We start from the raw sequence: 25,471 nt of genomic DNA on the forward strand, positions 1-25,471 counted from the left end.
ATTGATTAAAAATGAAGCTGATGCTGTTGCACTTGATAGAATCACAGTTTTCATTAATAGCTTCAGAACTTTCATTCTTTTTTTTGTGTGTGTGCCCGCATGAAAAGAAATGTGTATAACCGCGACTGGAGCTAAGCGTCCCGCAGGTGAACCACATCTGGCAGCGTCACGCTGCTTGCGCAGTGACTGCTCCACCTGTGGCCTCGGGACACCACTCCTCTCCTTGCCGTTTTCCCTCCTCCTGGCTTCTTGTGCTTTCACAACAACTGCCCTTAAAAGTCGGGTTTTTGACAGAGCTTCTCAGTGTTTTTGCCGCCTGTAAACGATGTCGTGGAGGTCGACGCTAACTTTGTACCTGCTGTTGGTCGCGTCCCAGCCTTTGTGGGCTCAGACGGAAGTCCCGGTTTCAGCCGTCGCCCCTCAGAACTGCAGCCTGGATTGTATCCGACAGGTAGGTTTCTCCTGTCTGCCTCTGTCTTGCTTCATGTGACGGTCACCCCTGTAGCTGAGGAAAAGCATACAGCAGAAACACTGGTGCCGTTTGACTGGGGTTTATAGTGTAAAATAAAGCCATACAAACTTCGAATATGAATAGCTGTACGACTCAAGGTCACGTTTCCAAATTGTACTCGTATGAAAAGCTATATCTAGCTTGGAACGCATGACTGGTAACGGAGATTTTGACAGAAGAAAAAACTGTTTTCACTTGACCTAAACCAGCAGCTCTGATACAGTGGAACACATTAAGTAATCCAAAGAAAACTCCTATTTGCACAGTACTTTAACCACAGCGTGGGTAACTCGTTCTTTTTGCAGTAGTTTTACTACACATTACTTTTATTTGAATAATAGCCTATTATTACACAATTTATTGTCTAATGTTCCATCACCTGAGCCATCTGTACTATTTGGATATCAAAACGGAAGTAAACAAGATTGTCACTGGACGTCCATAACTGTGTTCAAACATAATGTTTGTTACAACATTGTATGGAGTTAGAGTGTAGACTTTTCAGTAAAGCAATTAATATAATTTAGGATGAGGCTGAAACATAAAATGTGGAAAAAGTGAAGTGCTACGAGTATCTTTACCTACTATAATATTTTTATAGTTTTATAACAAAAACAAATAAATTGGATGAATTTGTTTGCTGTTTTGTGATTTATTTGTATAAATCTTATTTTGGAGTTTAAAAAGAAACGCATGTTTAAAATCTCAGAATTTGCACATAAAATTTTCTCCATCTGTCACACCTGTTACTGAAACAATAATTTTACAAATTACTTTTTCACTTTTACTTGTCTTTTCTTGAAATTTATTTTTACTTCAGTAAAAATATGTTAGTGTCCTGCTGAGCTTACTTAAGTACAATTTTTCAACCCACATGTTTTCATTTTAGTTAATATCCGACTTCCAAAGGTTTAAAATGATCTCAAAGTGTAAAGTTAGCAAGAGACGTTTGTTTCACGGTCAATCTAGAAATCATCTCTAAAAGATTTTTCAAGATGCAAGAAGATTGTTTAGAGGTAGAAAAAGTGTTTCAGATTTAGTCAAAAAAACAAAACAAAAAAAACCCTGATTTTTGTTCTACAGTGGCATCCGGTGACGTTAGCAGTGATTGGAGCATGTTTTGCTTCCTGCAGCCTCCTCCATTATGTATTTTAGCTTCAGGTTTGTCAAGATTTTTACTGCTCATCACCTCAACTGCCAGAAGGAAGGTTAGAAAGTATGTATTTATGCTTGAGGCAAATACTTTCTTTTTACACAGTGCTGGGTTGAACAGCATGAAGGGAGAAGCACTCAGATTTATTGCTGCCAGAGCATGAAGTTTAAATAGTGTGAATAGAAACTAATATATATATATATATACATGGTCACAATTTTGGAAGCCCTTTAATAAAATGGAGTCTTTCCTAAACCGATGAAGAATTCAAAAGAAACCTTGTATTGAAGGGATCATTTGACTTCTTAAATCTACTCATTTAGTAAAAGTTTTACACCTATTTAATAAAAACATATGATTAATTATGTTTTTATTTTTAGGAAAAATGACTCGCACCTGATATCTCCCATCTAACTGTACTTTCTTTGTTGCAACAAAATTTAAAGAAAAAGCTGCCCTGTGGAAATGTTCTCAAAATTTTGATTCTCCCCTTACCTAAATATTTTCTCTTTGTATTCACTTTCAGATGGCTATCATAACTTCATTTTATTTATTCAAGGAAAAAGAAACATTTTTCTGTAATTCAACATGCCTTTGAGGTTTGGGGACTTTGTGGTTTGATATTTCTGGGGTGTTTTTCTTTCTTTTTAAACCTTAAATGTCTTCTTCAGTGTGTTTTATCATTTCACTAGAGTAACAGATTTATCTGTCAGACAATAATTACTCCTTATTTAGAATGAGCTAAATAGGAGAGAATTTAATACAACTAGCTTTTTTAAAATAAAATCTTTCTCGACCTCAAATCTTATTAAAGCTTTTAACTTTTACTTATGATGTATATATTCTTAATGAAATTTGCATAAACACGTGGCCCAACAGTTCTCTCTTGAACACTGCGCACAATATGAGAATAGCCAACGGCTAACTGGACCAACATCTTTTTCTTACGCTCCAATCTAAACGGAAAGAAAAATACATTTTGCGTGTAAGATAATCATCTGTGAACGAGCCTCAAAAAGAGAAGGGGTTAACCAGAAACTGCTGGGGCCAAAAGTGAACTGAATTAAATTAATGTGGTTCAATCACAAGAAAAATAAAAACGTGGAAGCTCTGAGGCACCAACCTAATAAGTTCAGTACATCACATTAAAGGGCCTTGTGAAAGTTTTAATAGCCCTTGAATTCCACATTTGCCATGGTTAAACCACAGGCCTTGATCTACTTTATTAGTCTGTTTTGGTCATAAACAAAGCAGGGGAAGGATCCATAACTCTGTAGGTTTTTTTTATATAAAAGATGGGCTATAAATATCCAGGCTTTACTTTGTAGAACAGGGGTGGGCACTCCTGGTCCTCAAGGGCCAGTCTCCTGCAACGTTTAGATGCATCTCTACTTCAACACACCTGAGTCAAATAATGAGGTCATTAGCAGGACTCTGGAGAACCTGACTGCACTTGGGAGGTGATTCAACTGTTGGATTCAGGTGTGTTGGACCAGGGAGACATCTAAGAGTTGCAGGACATTGACCCTCAATGACCAGGAGTGCCCACCCCTGTGGTAGAACTACAAATTAAGGTCTTGGGGTTCCTTCTCTGCAGGCTTTTAGGTTTAAAGCTCTTTTTTTGGACTAACAGTTTTGATGGTTTGAAGTTGTGCCAGACTCTTTCCAATTTTGCATGGATTGAGCAGTTCTCTGTGAGATGGTTCTGAAAGCATCAGATAAAGGTAATTTCTATCCTAAATTATCTTTCAGACTGAAAGCATTACCAGATACATTGAGCTCTGAATGTTGGCAGTTGCAGAGGTCAATCACAGGAGGACAGGGAGAGCAAACCTAACTTGAGGGGCAGGCAATACTCAGTGGTCTTGAAGCAGAGGTCCAGAAAACCAGAACTGAAGTGATCCATGAAGGGCTTGGGGTGAAGGGGTAAATCCATGGACAGAAACAGGTCGTAGAAACACTGAAGACTTGGAAGGAACCGCTGGCTCTCTACTGGCTCAGGGCTGTCAATAATCTGGCAAGGAGGGAGAGGCTGAGAGGTGTTTATGTAGGGTGGGGCCCAGGTGGAGCAGGTAAGCAATCAGGCATGGCAGGTGAGTTGAATGAGTGTTTAAACACAGCGTGGACAGGACAGAACATGAATCATGACAGTTGGTACTGTGTTTGATTGGCCAGCAAACTGACTGCAGATATATTGTATCTGCATTGTTGGATAAAGGCTGCACTCATTTGAAACAATTGCCACTTTTTCGGTTTGTTTGTGTTCTATATTTCTGTGTAAATACCATCAAACTTTGGTTCCAAGGTTATCATGTAGAACGTCATTAGACCAGTATAAACACAATGATTGCATGTGTGGTCCTCGGATTGCTTTCACTGAAAGCAAAAGTTCCAGGAAACAAAAATTTTGATTCTCCCCTTACCTAAATATTTTCTCTTTGTATTCACTTTCAGATGGCTATCATAACGCCATTTTATTTATTCAAGGAAAAAGAAACATTTTTCTGTAATTCAACATGCCTTTGAGGTTTGGGGACTTTGTGGTTTGATATTTCTGGGGTGTTTTTCTTTCATTTTAAACCTTAGCAAATGTCTTCTTCAGTGTGTTTGATCATTTCACTAGAGTAACAGATTTATCTGTCAGACCTAATTTCAGACAATAATTACTCCTTATTTAGAATGAGCTAAATAGGAGAGAATTTAATACAACTAGTTCAAAAGTTCCGGGAGTAGAAGAACTAGGCAATATCTCCTATTCCAGCTTTTTAGTTTACAACTGCTGCTAGGTGAACTGGTCAGACTGAAAACAATCCATCTGTAATAAGCTACTGTTTTAAGTTACATTTTTGTTTTACTGTTAGCTCAGGGAAACAAATGGTCCTGCTTATGGATGAAAAAGTGCATTTTTCCCGAGGGTCTGCTTCCAATTTAAACCCCATCAAACCCTTTCATTGTTAATTAGATCTACTGGCTTTGTCAAAGCAGATATATGATCTAAAACTTCATGCCTGCAACAAGTTTGTGGTTGAATAAACATGTCAAAGCTGAAAAGAAAAGAAGGAAATTGGATGTTGGCAGGTTTCAATTAAAGAAACTTTTACAATATTAGAACAAGAGTGGTCTCCAGAACTGCTGTCTTTGCTCACCTTATTTTCTCAAACAAAAACGCCAAAGTTTTGTTTGATGCAGTTAATATGATTGTTTCTCCTCAAGTTCATCTCGTGCCAGTATTTCCAAAGTCTGACTGAACCAACATTGCAACGCTTTTGCAGATGGAAAGTATCAAAGCATACTGTCCATAAAATTTGAGAGCGGAGGCATAAAAGTGTCAGAAAGTTCCAGCTGAGCTCCTTTAAGCAACTGGAGATTCGTTGTTGGCCTCTATTTTTTCTTTATGTTGGTCTGCAGACATTTGTTAGGAATTCAAAGAAAAAAAAAAAAGGAAGCTGAAACTGAATCTGACCATAATCCTTCTGCTCTGCAGGGAAGACCTGAATGTGAATACTGCAGAGTAACTGGAGATGACATTAAGAAGAAAGTGGGTCTGAGCTCCAACCATGGTGAGTCCCATTCAGCCTGGCAGCACAGACTGAATGTTTGAATGCTTCTTTTATTTGGGTTCACATATTTTAATTCAATTTTAATTTAATGTAATCATTCTTCATTTTAATTTATTTATTTCAAACAGACAAAAAGCAAAAACAAGAAAAAATAAAATGTAAATCAAATTATCATGCCCATTGGAATGCAATTTGACATTATTTGTCAGGCAGAAGATACAAGATCTTATTATTTCCTGCTCCTCTCAAACTCATAACCTACAAACATTTAAATCTTCCCACACCAGATTAGTTTACTGTGGATTTTCTCTGGACGTTTTATCTCCATGCTGTAATGGTATCCAGGAATATTGATTTACCGGTGAATGGACGTTCCAGACCAAAACGTCCCACACAGATGAAAGAGAGGTGATTAGTTTTAATAAAAATGACCAGAAAGTTGATACAAAAATCCGTCACTTTCCAACAGCATGTTGCTACTAATTTGTTGTGCTATACCATCACATTGTCACCCTATAATTAAAAAAAATTCAATAAATAATTTTGCCATATTATTGATCCTCCCCAGGCTGTATCCCATGGCCTTGCTTGGAGCTGCTCGGGGATGAAGACCCATCGATCTGTGAGCATTATGTCCAAGCACCGGACGATGTGAAGGTCGAGTTTGTACGCGAGCCCAACCCTAAATCTGACACCGTCATCGTCTCCTGGAAACCCAGCCACTACGGTATGTTCACTCACACTCTTCACCTAAAAACTCCTTCTGAGGGGGAATGCTTCGTGAGTCATTTTGGGTAATTTTCCTTCTTGTTCTTTTAGCAAAACTCAATAATAAAAAAAGGTTAAGCATTTCTCAGCTGAAGGTTTATTTCCAGTTTTATATCATTATTAGGCTAAGTGCTAGTTCAGTCACCTTTGTATTGCTTGATTTGAACAAATCTGCAAAGCGTGCCAACTTGGAGGAGCTTGTCATAAAACCAGGTGCCCATCCAGAAGAGCGGTAACTTTAAGCTCTTCCAAACAAGAACAGGTTTCCTATAAAACAGTTTTGCTGCCTGAAGGAGAGTTGTTCAACTAGGAGGTGATACAACTCTGTAGCAAACAAGACATTCCTCTTACATGTCTTGCTTTTGTTTTACAGCAACTTACAAGAGTATTTATGCAGCTTGAACTTTTCCTAATTTTGTTGCATTACAGCTACAGACTTTACTGAGTTTGACTGAGATTGTTTTGTGCCATGGAGTTGTGTAAAAAACAAAGCAAAAAAAAAAAAAAAAAAAAAAAAAGAACAGGAAAACAGTCTGAAATCGGCTACAGAGCGAATATGAAAATACTTAAAACCACAAATGAAACAAACTGCGGTGGTTCAGCAGAACATTAGCTTTACAGGATGTTGAAACTTGATGTCTCAAGTTTTCTTTACTAATAGCAATAAACCTTTAGTTTCAACATAAGAACTGTCAATGTCTTCACACAAAACAACACAGTGGAAGCTAAAAGACCAGATTCTTACAGCATTACATTTAAAACTTAAAATATCAATTAGAATCCTAAAAACAACTGTAGTTTTACTCTGCTCTGATAAAACAAATACACAGTTTTATTTTCTCAATATTGAAAACATACTTATTTACAAACAAACCTATTTACAAACTAAGCATACCTCGTGCCTCTTGGCTATAATTAATAATTGTTGTTTTTGAGATGTTGTTCATTAACTCATAAACCAGAAGTTCCCTTTCAGGATAAAGGCAACAAACCTAAAACTGTAAGTTTATCATAGATAAAACAGATAAACAAAGTAAAGACAACAAGCGCTAAACAAATAAAGAACTTTAACTGGTGATTAGTTATACATTATGTGTAAAACTAAGAGTTTTGTTTTAATATGTTTTAAAAAGACTCAACACCAAAATATGTCATAAAAACAACAAAAGCTAAAGGCTTGTGCACACTTAATAATGGTTCAGAACTTTGTTCATTTTAATTTCTTCCATCTGTCACAGACATTTCTATTGAAGTAACGACTGTCAGTCAGTGTTTTGGTTTTTAGCTGTCATGTTCCCACAACTGCGACCGCCGGCACTCTTGTAAACAGGACGACATAACACGCCTTATCCAGATGTGTTGTTCTGGATATGAGTGAACTTGATGCTTCCTGAAAAACAAGAACAAAGCATTTGTCATTTACTCACAGCAGGCAATGACAGAATCTTGGGTTTAACTGAACTGCATTTATTGCACACCTGGGACAGTTTATCAAATATTGCACACAGTGAATTCCTTATATTTTGTCAATGCAATTTTCTGCATTGACCAGTAGCCGTCTGTATGCAGCATCATTATGTTAATGTTATTAATTATGTTTAATAAGGATGTTTTCTTGCTGTTTTGTTTTGTGCTTTCTGCAGGAATTGCCTTCTTGCGAGGCTTTCAAGTGTCTGTGCAGGCATTGGGAGGGACTGCTGTTGCCTGTCAGCTGTTGCTCTTCAGCCGTAACGTCTCCCTCTCTGCTGCTAATGCTCAAACGGTATAATCGGCGGCATTCCCTTTGTTTCTCTTCAAACCGTCCAGCTGCTTTGCACAATGAAAGCTCACACTGATTTATGCAAAAGGCTACTTTTACTTGAGCTTTTATAGAAAGAGAAAAGTGGAAGATTTATGACCAATATTTACTATTTTTAAAAATCCAGCTGAGCCTGACCAAAGCATTATATTTTTTTAAGACAGACAAAAACATATTGGTGAAATTAAAGAATTACTTTATGCTGAAACCTGCTTGGCATTTCATTCTTAACAGTAAATATCATTCAGTGTTTTCATACTGGCTGGTTTAATTCCCATTTGTAGCTCATTGATTGAACAAATTTCAAAATTTTAAATCAAATTTTTAATAGTTTAGTTTTTAGCTGTCACTTCTCTATCTATGTAGGACATAATTTGCTGAGCTAGTAGCTTGTATATTGACCTTTTGTAACTGCGTCAGCTAATCGGGTTGTGGCGCTTCGATGGACGTCAGAAGTGAGGGACGGGTGTATTGACTGTGATTGTTTTTCCAAATTCCTCTTCAAAGCATCAAGCTGGTTTGTCCAATTTGGACTTAGCGAGCCTAGAAACTGCCCCATGTCTTCTCCCTCCTGATGTGTTTGTTGTTTGATTTAATCGCTGACTTTGCTTGAATTCTCGCCACATTATTTTAACCACTGTATCATAAACAGCACTCCCCCTGGAGCAGACTTGAAAGCATAGAAAGTCTAGATGTTGAACAGTTTTTTCGTACATGATGGTGGGGCGTTTTCTAATGATTAGGTACATGATGGTACCTAATCATTAGTAACCATTGTACATGATGGTTACTAATGATTAGGTACAGCTCTAACCCTTTGATTGTAACTTACTGATCTCACTTATGAATATGTAAACATTAGTCTTTTTTGCTGCAAATCTGAGAATAGACCAAGAACTGCCAGTGATTATGGTTGATGGCTGCTTTCCATCTCTGTCTTCTTTCATCTTCAAAAGGTTTATAATAAAATGAGAAGTTTGGTTTGCATCATTGTTCAGTCAGCAAAGCCAATAAGCCTGGGCACAATACAGTCATTCCAATATTTTTAAACAAGTCTCATTGTACTGGATTTTAAAAATATATACGTATATATTATTTTTACAGTTCTACAAGTCGGACCCATTTCCCGGACTCTCCTTGGGATCCCAGTATGCCGTTACTGTCATGGCCTTGCCGGTTCCTGAGCAGTGGGACAAGTTTTACCAAAGTTTCTACTTCAGCACTCGCTGTAAGAAGCTGTAGGCTTGGTATTCTGTCACAATGTGAAACCTCGACGCACACAAATGAGGAGCAACATTTCTTGTTGTTTATTTATTATTTATTGTGTAAATCCATTTTAGATTGTATCAGTCATGACTTCTCATCTTGTGTGTGCTCATAAAACTTAGCCCACCTTTTTCTATGTAGTGTTAGGTATAGTTACAAGTTCTCTGTCTTCCCAGCATGTGCAGAGAAGAATGGTTTGGAGCAGTGTAAGAGAGGTAAGCAACACAAGTTATTGTAACTTGAGAGGAACATTTCCTCTTAAGATCAACTCTTCATGTAAGTATTTTGGGAAACGTTTGCAGACTGGTACCCGCAGCACATTGAGGTCCAGCAGGACGGCTCTGTCGTCATTGTGACTTTTAACTTGGCTCCACCAATCATGGGGATCAGAAGGTACTTCTGTCTTTGCCATGGAGACGGAAAAGTGAAATACACAGACATAGTTCTGGTGAGTGTGTTTCATTTTTCTTTTCAATTTGTAATAATTTGGCTTTAGTTTTAACCCAGAATGAACATCCTTTCATTCCTAATGCTCTTACTTGCCTTTTCACTAAAATTTAACAACAGCACCCCGAGTGGTCACACCAGGTAAATGCTAGAGGGTTTTGCAGTCAGTGCTTTTCTCAGAGGGGGAAATATAAATATATATAAGGTTTCTGCAGACTTAGATGCCCTGTTTTCACTTACACAGGCTGTAATTTCATCTCCAAGCTGCCCCCTAGTGTTTAGAAAATGCATTTATGTTTGGTTGGACAAAACATTCCCTTAGTTATTGCCAGGGTAGTTGTGGCAGTTTTCCTGGCTAATTTTATAGAATAAGTGGAAGAAAGTACACCAACATATTCACACTAACAATGCAAGTATATATAGTCGTCCTAATTTGGAAAGATAACTTAAAAGATGCTGTTGCATTGTTTCATTGTAAAACAAAAGGCAATAGTTTTATTTTATTTATTGGAGAGGATGACTTTTTCAACAAATTTACATATTATGGAAGGATTTTTTAAGAATTTGAACAAATAGATTACGTTTTTTTCAAGTTTAGGGCAGTATTTGTCATTAAATGTTGCCCCTAAAATGAATAAATATATGTAAAGATAATTTTTTTTCCTCTCCCTTCCTGTTTCTAGTCTTGCGACATTGATGTGACTTGTTGAATATTTTTTAACATCCTTCCCCATTACAATCCTCAGATATTCGTGGCCTGTGCATTGTGTTTGCATTAGTTGGTCTGTTTTATTTTGATGCTTTAAATATGTATAATAAGTGGAAGAAAAACAAAACACTGTTGTGATTTTTCTTAGGATTCCTTAGAAAATAAAACCCACCACAGTTTTCAGCTGAGTGACCTTCGTGAAGGAACCAACTACACATGCGTGGTAAGACTCTCTGCTGATTTTTGACATTTAAAAAAAAAAAGATTATTGTTTTGTTTTTTCAGAACAGCAGCAATATTAATCCATTTAGTATTTCAGATAATTCCAGGTATTGTTAACAGACAAGAGTTTGTACCCAGTGTCATGTAATGTCTGTCATGTTTAGACTGAATGAAAAACCTTTGTACCCCTGGAGGTTTTTCTTACACTTTATTACATTAAATCACACTATAAATGGATTTTATTATGAATGGTAGTTTTATAGATTATTCAAACTCGTGCATGATTGTCAAAAATCTGACATCATGACGACTGAATAATCCATCCATCCATTTTCTGTTCTCCCTTGTCCCTAATGGGGGCAGGAGGGTTGCTGGTTCCTCTCCAGCTAACATTCTGGGCGAGAGGCGGGGTCACCCTGGACAGGTCAGTCTGTCGCAGGGCAACACAGAGACATACAGGACACACAACCATTCACACACACACTCACACCTAGGGAGAATTTATAGAAAGACCAATTAACCTGACAGTCATGTTTTTGGACTGTGGGAGGAAGCCGGAGAACCCGGAGAGAACCCACCATGCACAGGGAGAACATGCAAACTCCATGCAGAAAGACCCCAGGCCGGGAATCGAACCCAGGACCTTCTTGCTGCAAGGCAACAGCTCTACCACCTGCACTGTGCAGCCCAGACTGAATAATAAAAAAGAAAAAAAGAAAAAATTTTGCATTTTAGACAAATAAATATTTATTTCTTACTTTAAAAAGAATTTGAATCATACGAAGCCCTTAAGGGACAGTTAGGAATCATTTTTTTCTTTTGCATTCCCTCGCAAAACTTTTGCATTGTCTCAAAATAATGTACTGATTAGTTCATGCTGCATAATTGAATACTGTAAGACTTTCTGACGGTGGTCATTGTACTTTTTGCTTTGATATAAGGTAGCTCCATATGTTAATATCTCGTTGTGAAATATCAGAAGTTTTATATATCTGTCTTTTGGATAGAAATACACCACAAACCTTTGATTTAAACAGAAACTTTCTGTAAGTAGGAAAGAAAGAAAAAATACATTTAAACTCTTTGGACTATTTCTGAGCTATTATCAGAAGGTAATGAAAACCTGTCAGTTTTGATTGAGTCTCTTTTGTGTTGGTCTGAAAGGTTTAAAGAGCCGTTCTTATGTACAGTTCCATCACAACTTTACACAAACAGACATAAACATGCAGTGAATAAATCGATTTTCAATCCTTTATTTTTGCACCACAGAGTAAATAATAAACATGATTTTTCTGAGGATCTTTAAATGTGTATATATTTGAAATTTGAAATTGACAATTGTGTCTATATACAAAATAGACCAGCAATTACACTAAGCACAAGAAACGCAAAAGAGTTTTTTTTCCCCTATGTCCCATCGGGGGCTCTGTGGAATCATTTGTTTATTTACATTTTTATGTATTTCTAATTGTGTATAAAAAAATGTAAGTAACAAATGAAAACTCTGCAGATTGTGGTGATTTGTTTCTTTCCGATTAATTCATTAATTGCCAGACTAATCGATAGATTAATCAGTAGCGAAAACAACCACCCTAGTCATGTGATCAAATGGAAACACACAGCAAAATGTTGAATTTATAGTGGGACGAATCAGACTGATCGCTGCTCCTGTTTTCAGATTTTGAAACCTGGAATGAACTTTAATGCTAAACTTTCTTTCTTCTGTCACAGATTGCTGCTAAGGAAGTAGACGCAGTAAGAAAACGCTTCAAGATTTCCTTCCAGAAAGGTATGGAAGGTTTTAAGGACTCTTCAGTTCTAAATTGTCAGAGGTGGCCAGGCTTTAGGAGTTTTAACAAGGCAGAGTAGTGAAGTCAGTATGTGGGAATCAAAAGGCCCACACTTAAAAAAGCAGGTTGATGCAATATTTTACATCTATTTGTAAATATTTATCATATTGTATTATTGTCACAGTTTTTTTAACTGGAGTGTGTACATTTTTCAGATCAATTGTATTTACAAAAAGATCTAAAATTACAGTAGTTGTGCTTATTAAGCATCAGTGCGAATAATTGACTGGCAGAATTGATTGTAAAATGGTACCTTAGTCTTCTTAATAAGAGTGGAGTTAATCCTGTAAAGTACAAATGCAATTAAAAAAGTCTCTTTTTAATAACTTTTTTTCATTCTCTTCTTGTGGTTCTGAAATTGGAACGGTCTTGAATAAAGTGTTTTTAGAAAACATGGACATTAACTTCCCTATTTAAACTTCCTCCATCAGCAGAGATTCTTCCCTCTGCTCCTCCATCCTTGGCTGTGGTGTTAGCCGTGTGTCTGGCTTTGGTGGCTGTTTTTGGAGTCCTACTCACTGCTCTCATGTGTTGGAGGTCAAAGGTGTACAGGAAGAAACTCGAGGGAAACCCAGGTGCAAATACATGCTAACTAAACCATCCAAAAACAAACTATGGCTTGACACAAATGTGTAACATGTTATTTTTGTTTGTCATCCAGAAATCGATACCCTGTATGAAGAGAAAGACACCCTAAAAGAAGCGGTGGTGTTGCCTGGAAACAGGGCCACCCCTCCGCGTCTACTGATATGCTACAGTGGATATGACGGAGCGGCTCATGTCAAAGCCGTCATGAAGTTGGGAGCCTTCATACAGCAGCACATGGCGACCCATGTAATCTTTGCACACACACACACGCCCACACACACACACACACACACACAAACCCAAGTGCTTAGATTCAGATGGTTTTCAGAAACATCACATTAGGCTGCGGTTGCCACAAAATACAACTTGTATTAACTTGCACTGTGTACTTTTCAGTGCTGTTGTATTTCTTCTAGTTATATATAGATATGTTGCTATTTGCTATAGTTTATCTTTTTCTCTCTTTCTGCAGACTTCTAGGCTGCTGGCTTCTTTCTCTCCACTGCTCTCATCTCCTTTTTTAAACATTTTCTACACTTTGCCCACCCCTAATTCTGAGAGTCTCATTGTCAAACAGGACATGTTGCAAACATTAAAACATCTCCACTCTTTGAATCTTGTCTGTATTATGGATAACTCCAGCAAAATGTTGTCTATTTCATTATGTGGAAGGATGTACTCTGTTCCTTTCAGACAAAGATCTGATGTTTTGGTTAAAAACTTACATCAGACATTTTGAGTCTTAGATATGCAAAACTGAGAGGCATTCTCAAAAGAAATATTGGTCAAACCTCCCAAAATACACTATAGTAAAGGGTTGCCATGCAACAAAATTTAGGAAAACCGTAACTGCTATAAATATTTTTGCGAGGCACTTGAATACACATGTCTTCACAGGTGTGTCTGGACCTTTGGGACTATTTGAGCGTTGCCGAAGAGGGAGTTATGGCCTGGTACTGTCGGCAGATCCGGGAGAGTGACTTTGTTCTGGTGATCTGTTCTCCGGGACTCAGGCAGAGATACGATCCGGACGTGACTCACAACGACAATGTGGATTTAATGTGGAACGCCTGCAGTTGCGAAGCCATCGTCCATCTTATCGGCGAGGTGGTGGGAGGGGCAAAGGCCCGGGGAGAAGACATGTCCAAGTACATGGCGGCTGTTTTCAACTACTGCGAGGAAACGGACATCCCCACCGAGCTGAGGCTGGCAGCTCACTACACGGTACCGCGCGACCTGCCGCTGCTCTTCTCACACCTGCATGGAGTGGCCCTGCACAGACCTGGCAGTTACCTGAAGATAAACAACATCACAGAGGAAGGTTACACCGGCGTCCCAATGGGAGCTGCTCTGCACCTGGCGATCCAGGAGGCAGGGGCGGCACTGAACGGAAAGCAGCAGCAGATGGAGGAGCTGAACTGTGGTAGAGTGTATGCCTGAACGTAATCGCCATGGGGAAAAAATATACATTATTATTTTGTAGTAAATAGGTGTTATAAAGGCTGGAAATTCACACCAGATATCAGTAACAACTCAAGTGAGAAGTTCAAGGCATCTCTTGTATGGCAAAGCTAGTTGCCATACAACTGAGGCAGCAGTAGGAGTAATAAATACTGCCACCTACAGGTGTAAGTTAGAAGTAACTTAAACCCAATGTTTTCTTTTTTTTTTTGCTCAAATTGCACAATTATGCAGTAGCCTGAAAAAATAAAGGCGATCTGTTGATTTTGCATAAATTTCCATAATCACGTAATTTCAAAAAACTGGAGAGACTGAGTAACATTAACTGAAGTTTGGCAAATTCTGGATGGTTTCTCAGCTTTCTATGCCTTTTTGTAGTGTGTTTTCCCATCATTTGACTTCTTTTACACATAACTAATTCCCTGGGCTCATTTATTTTGATTTCCTGTTATGTGGGGATCTTTTGGGTTTTTCCTGATACATGGAGTGAATTTCATATCAATAGCCTCATGAGAAACATAGTTACTGAAAACAACTCAATATATTTCCCCACTAATTATTATGCATACATTATATTCCAGTTGGACCTCGGATACATGCAATTTTGCACTATGACTTATAACTTTATGCATGCAGTAACATACAGGAACAAAATAGAAGTACTGACACCGCTATGTAAAATCTGTATAATGTTTTATAAAATGCTGCTATAATTTGAAACACCTTGAAAATAAGTGTTACCTATGGATAAAAAACAACAACTTTTTTTAGATCCCCAGCTCAGTGTTTACAGTGTTTACATTTATGCTTTATTTAGCCTCGTTCTAATCTCAAATTGTTTAAGATTGAATGAAATAATCTATTGTTTCCTTTCCCATTTTGAGAACATTTTCAGTTGAATGGAAGGTTTATATATGTAAATTGTAAATTATTGCATCATCGAAATATTTTTGTAAAACCTATATTTTTACTACGTACTAAATTTATAATAAACAATAGTTGGAACCAAGTTTGCCTTTCCAAATGTAATTAATCAAGTTTTGATGCCCATGCTGTGATTCTGTCTGTTTGACTGACTTTTATATCAAAGAGTGATTTAGTGTCAGCAGACAACAATTCTACACGTCATGTTGATCTGCTTTCATGAGTTGCTTAGTTTTACTAAATAAACTGGCCTGTAGAGGACAGTAGTCATTTGCACTTCGACACTAGACTTTACGGCCGCGATTGACTCCGTGGTGCATTCGGGTTTGCTCGTACACCACAGTATGTGTCTGGAAATAACTCAAAACAACTCATCAAATGAGGTAGGTCTTATTCAACAGTTGGTGAATAACACCCTTAAATGGTTTTATTAAATGACAAAATCTGACCACAATCCCAGTCAGTTCACACACACACACACACAAAGAAATCAATTTGATGTTAACACTATTACCCTACGTATTCTTGGAAGCGAAATGAAAGATTAGGAATGCAAAGTATAAGCAACTATTATGACATTTTTATTATTATTTTTAGCAAATATCCATAACGTCATCCTCTTATTCTTTTTTGTCAGTATCTCTAATGAATTATTGAATTATTAGAATTGTCTATTTTTAAAATGTGAAGAAAGGTAACTAGATATGATGGAATATTTTATATAACTTGCCAAATTTTTGTTTAAGCTAAGTTTCTGCTTAAGAAATGTGTTTCTTTTAGAAATGTGGGCTAAAAAAATAGTTGATGTCAACAAAACTGTCCATACTGTACATCTGAACTTTTTCAAAGAAAACTCCACTCTGATATTGATGCTGTCTGTGGCAAAGAGTCATTTTGGCTTTAGTGTCGATAAAAAAAATTGAAGGAGGAGGGTGTGAAGAGTTATTCAAATATGTTCCAGTTGAATAATCTTACAAATAATATGCATCACTTATCAAAAGCTGAAATTTAGATTTTATTTAAATTCAAAAGTGCTTTATTAGACCCAAGAAAATGAAATGTTATTTTGCTCATATTATACAAATTTTAATAGTTGTTCTAGATGCTGATGGCTGGAAGTTTGAAACACTTTCAGGTTGAAACCATTTTAAAAGCTGGTCTGGTAGTAAATAAAATAAACCCTAATAATTCATACAATTAAAAACACGTCAGAAAATCATCGAAACATACGCAAGGATGTTGTTTGTGAACATTTCAATTCGACTTTGGTGATATTTTATGATAACAAAGGTTGAATAAATAATTTTAGAATTTTTCAAAACCTTTATTTAGCACCTCGTGCACCTGAAAGCACCACAATCTTGCGCCACACCCATAAAACAATGTTTAGAAGCGCAACTTACGTGACGGCGTGGTAATGCGGAAACACCGGTCGGATCTGGCAACCCGGTTAGCAGCTGGCTCTCTGGTGCTGCTCCATTCAGTCTCTCTCTGACAGGCAGGCAGCGTGGAAACATGGTGCTCGACTTGGACTTGTTTCGGACCGACAAAGGCGGTGACCCTGAAATCATCCGCGAGACTCAGAGGAAAAGGTTTAAGGACGTTACGTTGGTGGATAAACTGGTGGCCGCTGACACGGAGTGGAGAAAATGTAAGTGCGAAAAACACCGGTGCTGTTTGAGTCATGACAACTAACGTTAGCAATAAGGCTGATGTTGCTAAGGCTAGCGTCGCTCTCACAGAGAAGAGCACCTTACCAAAGCCAATTTCATGAGGGTAAATAGACACAATATCCTGAGAAGTGTTGAAATTTTCTACTGTAGGAAAGCAAACCGCTAGAAGCGGATATAAAACAAGTTTCTGTGGGTTATCAAGAAGGAAGCTAATGCTAGCTTAGCAAGTGTAATATTAGGACTACAAATAAGCCATATGGTTACCATTAAAAAAACGAACATTATACATGAAGAGGTTTAATGGTCAACTAAATATAGAGAAATTAATCTTTTTTTAAATTAGATAAATGTAAAATTACGTTTAATTCTGAGTAAGCTTGACAATGTAGAATCTGATGCAATCCCCGGCAGCATCAGGTCAACCTCACCCTGCAGAGCAGCTACTGACTCTTTCATTTTGGTTCAGCATAACACTGATATTTTTATGCATATTATAAAATCCCAAATGTAATATTTAAAAAAAAAAATTCTTACTAAAGTCATGAAAGATTTGATAGATTACAGATTTTTCCACAATGCACTGACTGACTGATGTAACCTCTGACAGGCCGCTTCACTGCAGACAACCTGAACAAAGCCAAGAACCTCTGCAGCAAGAGCATCGGGGAGAAGATGAAGGTATGGATAATGCAGAACTGAATGTGGTTCCTCGTTAAAGTATTCACACGCTTTGGGTTTTCCCCAAAGTTTTCCAGGTTAAAACTGCAAATTTTAGTTGATTTCACTTTGGTAAAACAACGCAAAATATTTCAAAGTTTTTGCGATCGCTCGTGTGAAAACAGGAGTTGATACTCAGAACTGAAAAGACTTTTGGATTAGAGGCAAAACAACAACAGAGATGTTGTTGTTTTGTAATGTTGAGTGGAGAATTTCTATCATGATTCTGTGTCATTGCAGAAAAAGGAACCAGTAGGGGACGATGAGTCTGTACCAGAGGAAGCCCAGAACCTGGAGGACCTAACAGCGGAAACGCTGTCGGTGGGTGTTACCGACACATCCGCGCATGTTCTCCTCTCTTTTTTTCGCTCTCTTTCTTACTTTTTTGACTCTCCTTCTTGGGTCAGGCGCTGACAGTAACACAGATCAAAAAGGTGCGTTTGCTTGTGGACGAGGCGGTGGAGAAAACCGACCAGGAGAGGATGAAGCTGGAGGCGGAAAGGTTCGAGTATCTGAGGGAAATCGGCAACCTCCTGCATCCGTCTGTACCGGTCAGCAATGACGAGGTAGGCAGTGGATCACACCAAATGAATCTAGTAGTAATAGTGTTTAAATCTGCAGGTTCATCAGGCTCTCGCATATATGTTCATGATTTAGCACATGATGGTACCAACAAAATGAAGTGGGGAAAAGATGCCTTCCAGTTTAAAGAAAATGCAGTAAGAGATCCTTCAACATGTAGCAACATAATGAGTGGGTCCCCGGCTTGATAGACATGGATGAGCAAGATAAGGAGATATTCTAAAGTGGCTGAAATGATTAATCGTGATGAATCAATTATTGAAATAATCGTCAACTAGAAAATGCTGCAACAAGCCTTATAGAAGATGCACCTGCATCAACAGGCTGTTCCACTCATCCAATAGGAGAGAGGCCTCTTTTTCTTCATAAAGACACATAAACAAAGCCAACTTTAACTCTGATTTTCAGATGCACCTGCAGAAACATGCTATGACACACAGACTTTCCTATGATGGAGAAAACATAAACAAAGGCTACTTGACTTTGAGTCTTAAAATCACGCACACACACACGTACAGATTAAATATTTTCTCATTTGCATTCACACCACTCCTTTACATAGCTGCCAACACACCAATACTATTTTTGTGGTGTTCAGTGTTTTTATTACCATGTATTTTGGAAGGTAATGGAACCATTCAACCATTGAATCTTGATGAAGTAAAGGGGTGGGGCCTGTGGTAATATCAGGGGGGATCACCACACTTGGCTGTGATATCCTTAGCCTTCCTGTTATCTGCTGACACTCCTGCTCTCTCTCTTGTAACGGGAGTGAGGTTTTAGCCGAAAAAGCTTCCTAAATGTACGTGCCTCCCATGAAGTCAGCTCAAACTCATCTCTGAAGATGAGTTTTTGCCATTTCCAGTAGCTGGAAATGGCAAACCCTGAGTAGTAACATATTCACTGAAGAGTTTCGGTACGCTGCCCATCAGGCTGAAAGTTTTCTGATTTCAGTCAGCACATCACTACTATAACCTCACTGTTACATTGTAACAGTAGATGAATAGAAAAATTAGCTGAACACTTGGTGATTTTGAACTCTTCCTTCAGGATGCAGACAACAAGGTGGAGCGTACCTGGGGCGACTGCAGCGTCCAGAAGAAGTACTCTCACGTTGACCTGGTGGTCATGATCGACGGCTTTGACGGAGAGAGAGGTGCCGTTGTGGCTGGGAGCAGAGGTTACTTTCTAAAGGTGAGCTCCTCTGTGTGTGCCAAGACAGGATTGTTCTGTTCCTCCTCTACAATAAAATTGTTGCGGCCCCAACTATGCAGAGAATAACTCACCAAGAAGAACATTTCTGAACAAAGTTTTAATACTTCACTTGTACATTCCAGAAGTGGCTGCTATTTTTTTGCTCTCCCGTTTTGCTCCCAGGGGCCTCTGGTGTTCCTGGAGCAGGCTCTGATCAACTTCGCCTTAAGAATCCTCCACAACAAGAACTACACCATGCTGTACACGCCTTTCTTCATGAGGAAAGAGGTCATGCAGGAAGTGGCCCAGCTCAGCCAGTTTGACGAGGAACTTTATAAGGTTTGTAAATCTCAACTGAATTCTGTAGTCTGTTTGTTTCAGTAGAGACTTCCTGTCCTGCTGCTGTTCTTAATGGGGCATTAAATAAACTGTTTAAAATTCAAAAATCAGATAAATTAAACGAAAAATGTATCAGTAGGGAGACATTATTCTGTTTATTTAGTCAGTGCACCACAGTTGCAGTGGTGCCCTCTGGTGGCCATAACTAATAACTGCATTTTCTACATAAATCTGGAAATTATCACCGGCTAATTTTTAAATAACTGTGATTTTTATTAGGTTTTAAGATCCCTTTTTCAAGATGTCTACATTCTTAAAAACTCTTAAATTAAGGCCTTAAGTCCTCATGTAGCACAGATTAACGCCTTAAAATGGATTTTTGATAGAAAATGAAGCCTATTAAAGTAACCAAAACTGACCAGGTTTTCTCCACATAGAAAAACAGTTTGAATAAAATATTTTTTTGCTTTTGAATCTGAGGTCCTAAACACCATTGATAGTAACAGAAAACTAACACAATCGGAAGGTTAAAGTGTCTTAGATGCTCTCAAAAAAGTAAGATAGACCATAAATAACAGGTCTTAAGTTTAGTCTTGTCTATTTAATCTTGTATATTCTCAGTATTGTTGCCTGACTTTCTCTCAGGCAAACGTTTGAGCCACTCAGACGGCTTCATTGAGCTTCAAGACTCGAGTGTCTTGAAGCTACTGCTAACTAGCCGTTAATATACCCTTGCTAGCGAGTTAACTATCTGATACCAACGTGCAAATTCATCACCAATTGACTAGACGACATTTCTGTTGTCTTAAATTCTGTTCATATTGGTCTTAAAATGAGCTTAAAAATTATGTATATGTGTATGCATATTAAAAAAACAAAATTAAATAAGCGTATGTTTCTTCCCACTGTCTTTCGGACATGTTATGTTGACTTTTTTTTGTTGTTGGACTAATTTATTTTAATTGAAATTCAAAATATCTGAGTAAGACAGTAAACATTCCTTCCAACAGTGAGACAGACGCAACAAATCCTGCAATTTTTCTCCACATAATCCAACAGTGAAAGCACAACGCATTTTAAATCTGTTGTAATTGTCGTCGACTTCCTGCCTCCTGTCCCACATTTCCTCCAGGTGATCGGTAAGAGCAGCGAGAAATCAGACGACAGCTCCATCGACGAGAAGTACCTCATCGCCACCTCGGAGCAGCCAATCGCAGCCTTCCTGAGGGAAGAGTGGCTGAAGCCTGAGGATCTGCCCATCCGCTACGCTGGCTTCTCCACCTGCTTCAGGCAGGAAGTGGGCTCCCACGGGAGGGACACCCGCGGCATCTTCAGGGTTCACCAGTTCGAAAAGGTCAATGACAGAAATGCTAATCTTTAAGTGTCTGGCAATTCAGCTTTTTGGGGCAATGATTGCATTCAGAAACAATTTTCTCCTTTTCAAGCCGTCTAGAGATTCTGTTTATGTGACTGATGAGAGGAAAAGAGAGTGCAAACAAAGGGTGTCCAAAGTGTGGCCTGTGGGCCATTTCTGGCCCTTGAAAGAATTTTGTTCGTCCCCTTGCCACAAGTGGAGAATGGAAAACAAAAATTGGCAAATAAAACTGAAAACAATCAGAACCCCAAAAATTTGGAAATTGACTCTTTCTTTTAATAAAGCAACAATAAACTAAAACATTTAATGAATTGTGGCCCAGCAGCAGTATAAATTTACTAGTTTTTACCTTCAGGCATACAAATATAATGTTAATCTAAATCAGTTCTATAGAGGGACATCCTGTTGCTTTAGCACCACTGATATAATTCCAGCAGGAATTATTTTATTATTCTAAGTAGTTCAACTATTTACAATTAGGCGAATAAAATTATTTACAACCAGTCCAGATCTCCATCAAAATTGCTCTCACATTCTATGTAAGTGAAGTTTGGGACATTTGTCAACTGGCCTGCATGAAGCAGGTTTGTGTCAGTGAGACGTATCCCAGTCACTGATGCCAGTTCAGTAGCGTAACTTATTTTATCATGCTGTGATAAACTGTTGGTGCACATCTGACAGCATGATGGCTAATGTGAAAAATGGCTAGAAAATGGCAGGTAACCATGACAACCAGTGATGATTTAAAGTCCAGCTGACTCTTTTTGCAGTCACGTTGCATGTGCATCCACTGTGAAATAAATAATCGCCCTATATGGTTCCACACTGCATCATTTTCCACCAGGTCATGTTTAAAGCTGCTGTATGAAACTTTTATGAAAAATACTTTTTCTTTATTTACATATTTGTTGAAACTGTCACCACGTCATCAACAGTATGATATGAGAGAGATAATCTGCACAGAACTAGGAATTGCGATTCTCTATAGTTGATTAATTTCTGTTTTTGTCTACATCTCTAACGAGCAGTGGTGTAAAGGTCATGTTCTACGTTGATGCAGATACAAAGGTCATGTGAAACACTAGCAGTCTGGCAGCTCTCAGACTGATTCTGGTGTCTGTGTGTGCAGATAGAGCAGTTCGTCTACGCCTCCCCTCACGACGGAAAGTCATGGGAGATGTTTGACGAGATGATCGGAACAGCAGAGGAGTTCTACCAGTCACTGGGAATTCCTTATCGCATCGTCAACATCGTCTCCGGTAAGGTCTCCAGCAGTGAGAGCCTGGCGCTGACGCGTCGGCTTCGTGGAGTCTCCACTTCATGGTTGCCGTCCTTGCAGGCGCCCTGAACCACGCAGCCAGTAAGAAGCTGGACCTGGAGGCCTGGTTCCCCGGGTCAGGGGCCTTCAGAGAGCTGGTCTCCTGCTCCAACTGCACAGACTACCAGGCCAGGCGGCTCCGCATCCGCTACGGACAGACTAAAAAGATGATGGATAAGGTGAGTGTTCGGGTTCAGCACAGCACACACGGATTGGATTGTTTCACTTAAATTGACTTTTTTTTAGGTTTTTCTTCAAGATTTAGAACAGTGTTAAATTATCTAGATCCTACCTAGATTATACTCTTTTACTTCCTTGTTTTCCTTCTTCCTTCCTTTTATGCTTTTCCCCCTTATGTTCCTTTTTCCTCTCTTCCTTTTTTTCTGTTTCCTTTACTTTGTGTCCTTTTCCCTTGTTTTTCTTTTCTTGCTTTTCCTTCTGTTTTTCTTCTTGTGCTTTTTTCTTTCATTCTTTTTCATGTTTCCTCCTCTATTTCAAGTTTTTCTTTTTTTCTTTCATTTGAGCGTTCTTTGGTTTTTGCTCCCTTTTTGTTTTAGTCTTTCATTTCCCAGCTTTCTTTCTTTTTTAAACATTCTACATCAGTCTATAGTTTCCATGAACTGAGCTGGTCTAAGATGTAAGATGTCATATTAATCCAACGATCTCATCATCATGTATCTATTAAAATATGGCGCCATGCATAAAGCTTATGGTTGAAAATGAGGAGAACCAATGAGTTTTTTTGTCCATTAGCAGCCAACAGATGAAGATCAATTAATCTATAAGAATTTCCTTAAGTTTTGACAAATGTTTGTCATAAATGACAACCAGAATGAGTTTGGTCACAACTTCCTCCATCAAGACAATCATTTTGCTGGTTTTCATTCATTTACATTAAAACCTGCTGATTCCATAGTTGTAGTTTTGATTTATTTTATTTGATCTTTTTAAGTTAAGATCAGTGAGTTATATTATGAATGCTGCCTTGGCAACGGCAGCACTTTGAGCAGTTGAGCCTCTTCCAGGTGGACCAAAGTGCTAAACACTCATCTTGCTCTTGTTGTGTTCTTGCAGGCAGAGTTTGTGCACATGTTAAATGCGACCATGTGTGCAACGACACGCGTCATGTGCGCCATCCTGGAGAACTACCAGACGGACGAAGGCATCATCGTTCCAGAGAAGCTCAGGGACTTCATGCCTCCTGGTAAGACTGGGCATCAACTGGTCACACAGAACATGTCTCTGTTCTGGACGCAGTCCGTGACCGACTTCTTTTCCTTCTGTTTGTATTGTCCACCTGCCAGGTTTGACAGAAATCATTAAGTTCGTTAAGCCGGCCCCCATCGATCAGGAGATGTCCAAGAAAGCAAAGAAGCAGCAGGATGGAGGGAAGAAAAAGAAGAAGATGGAAGGAGGAGACCAAAACCTCCCCAACGCCATGGAGAGCATGTCTGTCAACGACTCATAGACCCCGTCAGCCTCCACCCACCACCAACCTCACCGCCCCAAACCGATGGAACGGTCTCTCCTGAACTGGGTTAGTTTAGACTAGAAAAGCAGGAAACGGCTATTTTTAAATGCTGTTAAATGTCATTTAAGGGAGGCTTTCCTGCTCCGTCAGTCTCTGCCTAAACTCAGCAGGAAAAACTTCTCAACCAGTTGGTGCAATTCTGATTCACATCCATATTCACTTTATTCAGTTACTTTCTGTGATCGATTAAATTCAGATGAGCCGATAGTATCGATCATATTGGGCAGATCTAATCATTCGATATGCAGTTTTAACATGTTTGGCAGATTGTCATTAAATCCACTTGCTCTCTGTGTTGGGTTTCCCTTCCTGTCATCTCATCGCAATCATCATCACTGTCGCTGCTTAGCGTCAATTATGTCTGATATTGACGTCTTCTGTATGGACTTTGATTTAAAAATAAATGTATATGAATGCATATTGATGAAGTGGCTCTTACTGTACACAATAAATGCAGCAGATATGAGTCTTTGTGGGGGAGGTTACTGATGTTCCCAGAGTGTTATTAGAGGTACTGTTGCCTACAACATCAAAGTTTACTAAAAAAAATGTATATTTTTTTAGTGAACTTTTCTTATGACAAAAAATTATTTTTTTTGCAAAAATCTTTAGTGAAAATGTGGCTATGTCATAGAAACACTACTTTTAATTCAGGGACATAGAAATTTTTTATTTCATGCAATTCATCTTAACTGTTGTTATTTGTGGCTGGAGGTTCTACACTGTAATAATTCACCTGGTGCTCATCAAACAGAAACAGCCCTGATGAAAGTGACAGTAAAAATATCTTTATTTGGAGAGTCATTGATGGTAATGATAGATCATTCTGTGGTCATGGAGTTCCAGAGGGAACTCCATGACCTTTTAGAAATCTATTTATATCTTTATATAAATAGTCTGATGATTCAATTTGCATCCTAACGAACAGAGATGTCGAATTGGCTCTAAAAGCTCGGACAAAAGTACGATTTTTGCCACTTCAGAAATGCACTGAAATACTTTATCCGAAATGGAAATTAAATGGTGCAACTCCTCTCATCTGTTGTGGAAATTGTCCTTTAATAAAGAGTGATAAAAAACTGTTTCAAGAACCAGAGAAAGAATATATAATCATTATTTATTCGAAGGCTCTACAGTGTTCAAAGTCTCTGCTCACTGATGGCAATCAGGAGAAAGAGCCTCAAGCAGAACACAACTTACAGCTTTATAGAGAGTTTCATTCCATTCACATAGTTTGAGTAGGAAATAGTAGAAAAGGTTGACTGAAACTACAAAATTCCAAAATAAACTTCTCTAAAATGTTTTTATACGAGCTTGAGGTGATTTTTGGCTTTTCTGAAAAAAGTTAATGCGCTAAAAGGGGAGATGAAATACATTTCCTGAATAAGTTTTGACTTGGCAAACCTTCCTATCAACTGCTGGGGTCCAAACCTCCAGCACAGAGGAGTGTCCGCCTGAAGAAACCAGTGGAACGTGTTCTACGCT

At 38.4% G+C, this 25,471-nt stretch overlaps 2 protein-coding genes across 3 annotated transcripts; both read left to right on the top strand.

Moving 5' to 3' along the window:
• On the top strand, positions 1-15,342 carry si:ch211-207e14.4 (interleukin-17 receptor D). 2 transcript variants are annotated; one of them, XM_044126656.1, is made up of 12 exons: positions 1-451; positions 5,149-5,224; positions 5,793-5,951; positions 7,636-7,754; positions 8,895-9,018; positions 9,233-9,271; positions 9,359-9,504; positions 10,361-10,435; positions 12,166-12,223; positions 12,719-12,859; positions 12,946-13,118; positions 13,770-15,342. In XM_044126656.1, the coding sequence occupies exons 1-12, from the start codon at positions 326-328 to the stop codon at positions 14,310-14,312; spliced, it is 1,779 nt and encodes a 592-aa protein (XP_043982591.1). In that variant the 5' UTR covers positions 1-325; the 3' UTR covers positions 14,313-15,342. The 2 variants fall into 2 exon arrangements, with proteins under 2 accessions (XP_043982591.1, XP_043982582.1); XM_044126647.1 differs by having other exon boundaries at positions 3-451; positions 12,716-12,859.
• A 1,326-nt stretch (positions 15,343-16,668) lies between these two features.
• sars1 (seryl-tRNA synthetase 1) lies at positions 16,669-24,452 on the top strand. The gene is made up of 11 exons (XM_044126707.1): positions 16,669-16,908; positions 17,538-17,608; positions 17,888-17,968; positions 18,055-18,213; positions 19,280-19,423; positions 19,607-19,762; positions 20,895-21,116; positions 22,267-22,396; positions 22,477-22,634; positions 23,530-23,659; positions 23,760-24,452. Exons 1-11 carry the CDS (start codon positions 16,773-16,775, stop codon positions 23,921-23,923), a joined length of 1,551 nt encoding a protein of 516 aa, XP_043982642.1. The 5' UTR covers positions 16,669-16,772; the 3' UTR covers positions 23,924-24,452.
• Positions 24,453-25,471: the final 1,019 nt, after the last annotated feature.

The sequence above is a fragment of the Gambusia affinis genome, linkage group LG01 (genome assembly GCF_019740435.1).
Source record: "Gambusia affinis linkage group LG01, SWU_Gaff_1.0, whole genome shotgun sequence".
NCBI classification, from domain to species: Eukaryota; Metazoa; Chordata; class Actinopteri; order Cyprinodontiformes; family Poeciliidae; genus Gambusia; species Gambusia affinis.

Coding starts and splice junctions, on each gene's coding strand:
- si:ch211-207e14.4 (XM_044126647.1), top strand. CDS start 326: ATGTCGTGGAGGTCGACGCTAACTTTGTACCTGCTGTTGGTCGCGTCC. Junction 5,225..5,792: donor GGGTCTGAGCTCCAACCATG/GTGAGTCCCATT, acceptor GATCCTCCCCAG/GCTGTATCCCATGGCCTTGC. Junction 10,436..12,165: donor GAACCAACTACACATGCGTG/GTAAGACTCTCT, acceptor CTTCTGTCACAG/ATTGCTGCTAAGGAAGTAGA.
- sars1 (XM_044126707.1), top strand. CDS start 16,773: ATGGTGCTCGACTTGGACTTGTTTCGGACCGACAAAGGCGGTGACCCT. Junction 22,397..22,476: donor CATCGTCAACATCGTCTCCG/GTAAGGTCTCCA, acceptor CCGTCCTTGCAG/GCGCCCTGAACCACGCAGCC. Junction 23,660..23,759: donor CAGGGACTTCATGCCTCCTG/GTAAGACTGGGC, acceptor TCCACCTGCCAG/GTTTGACAGAAATCATTAAG.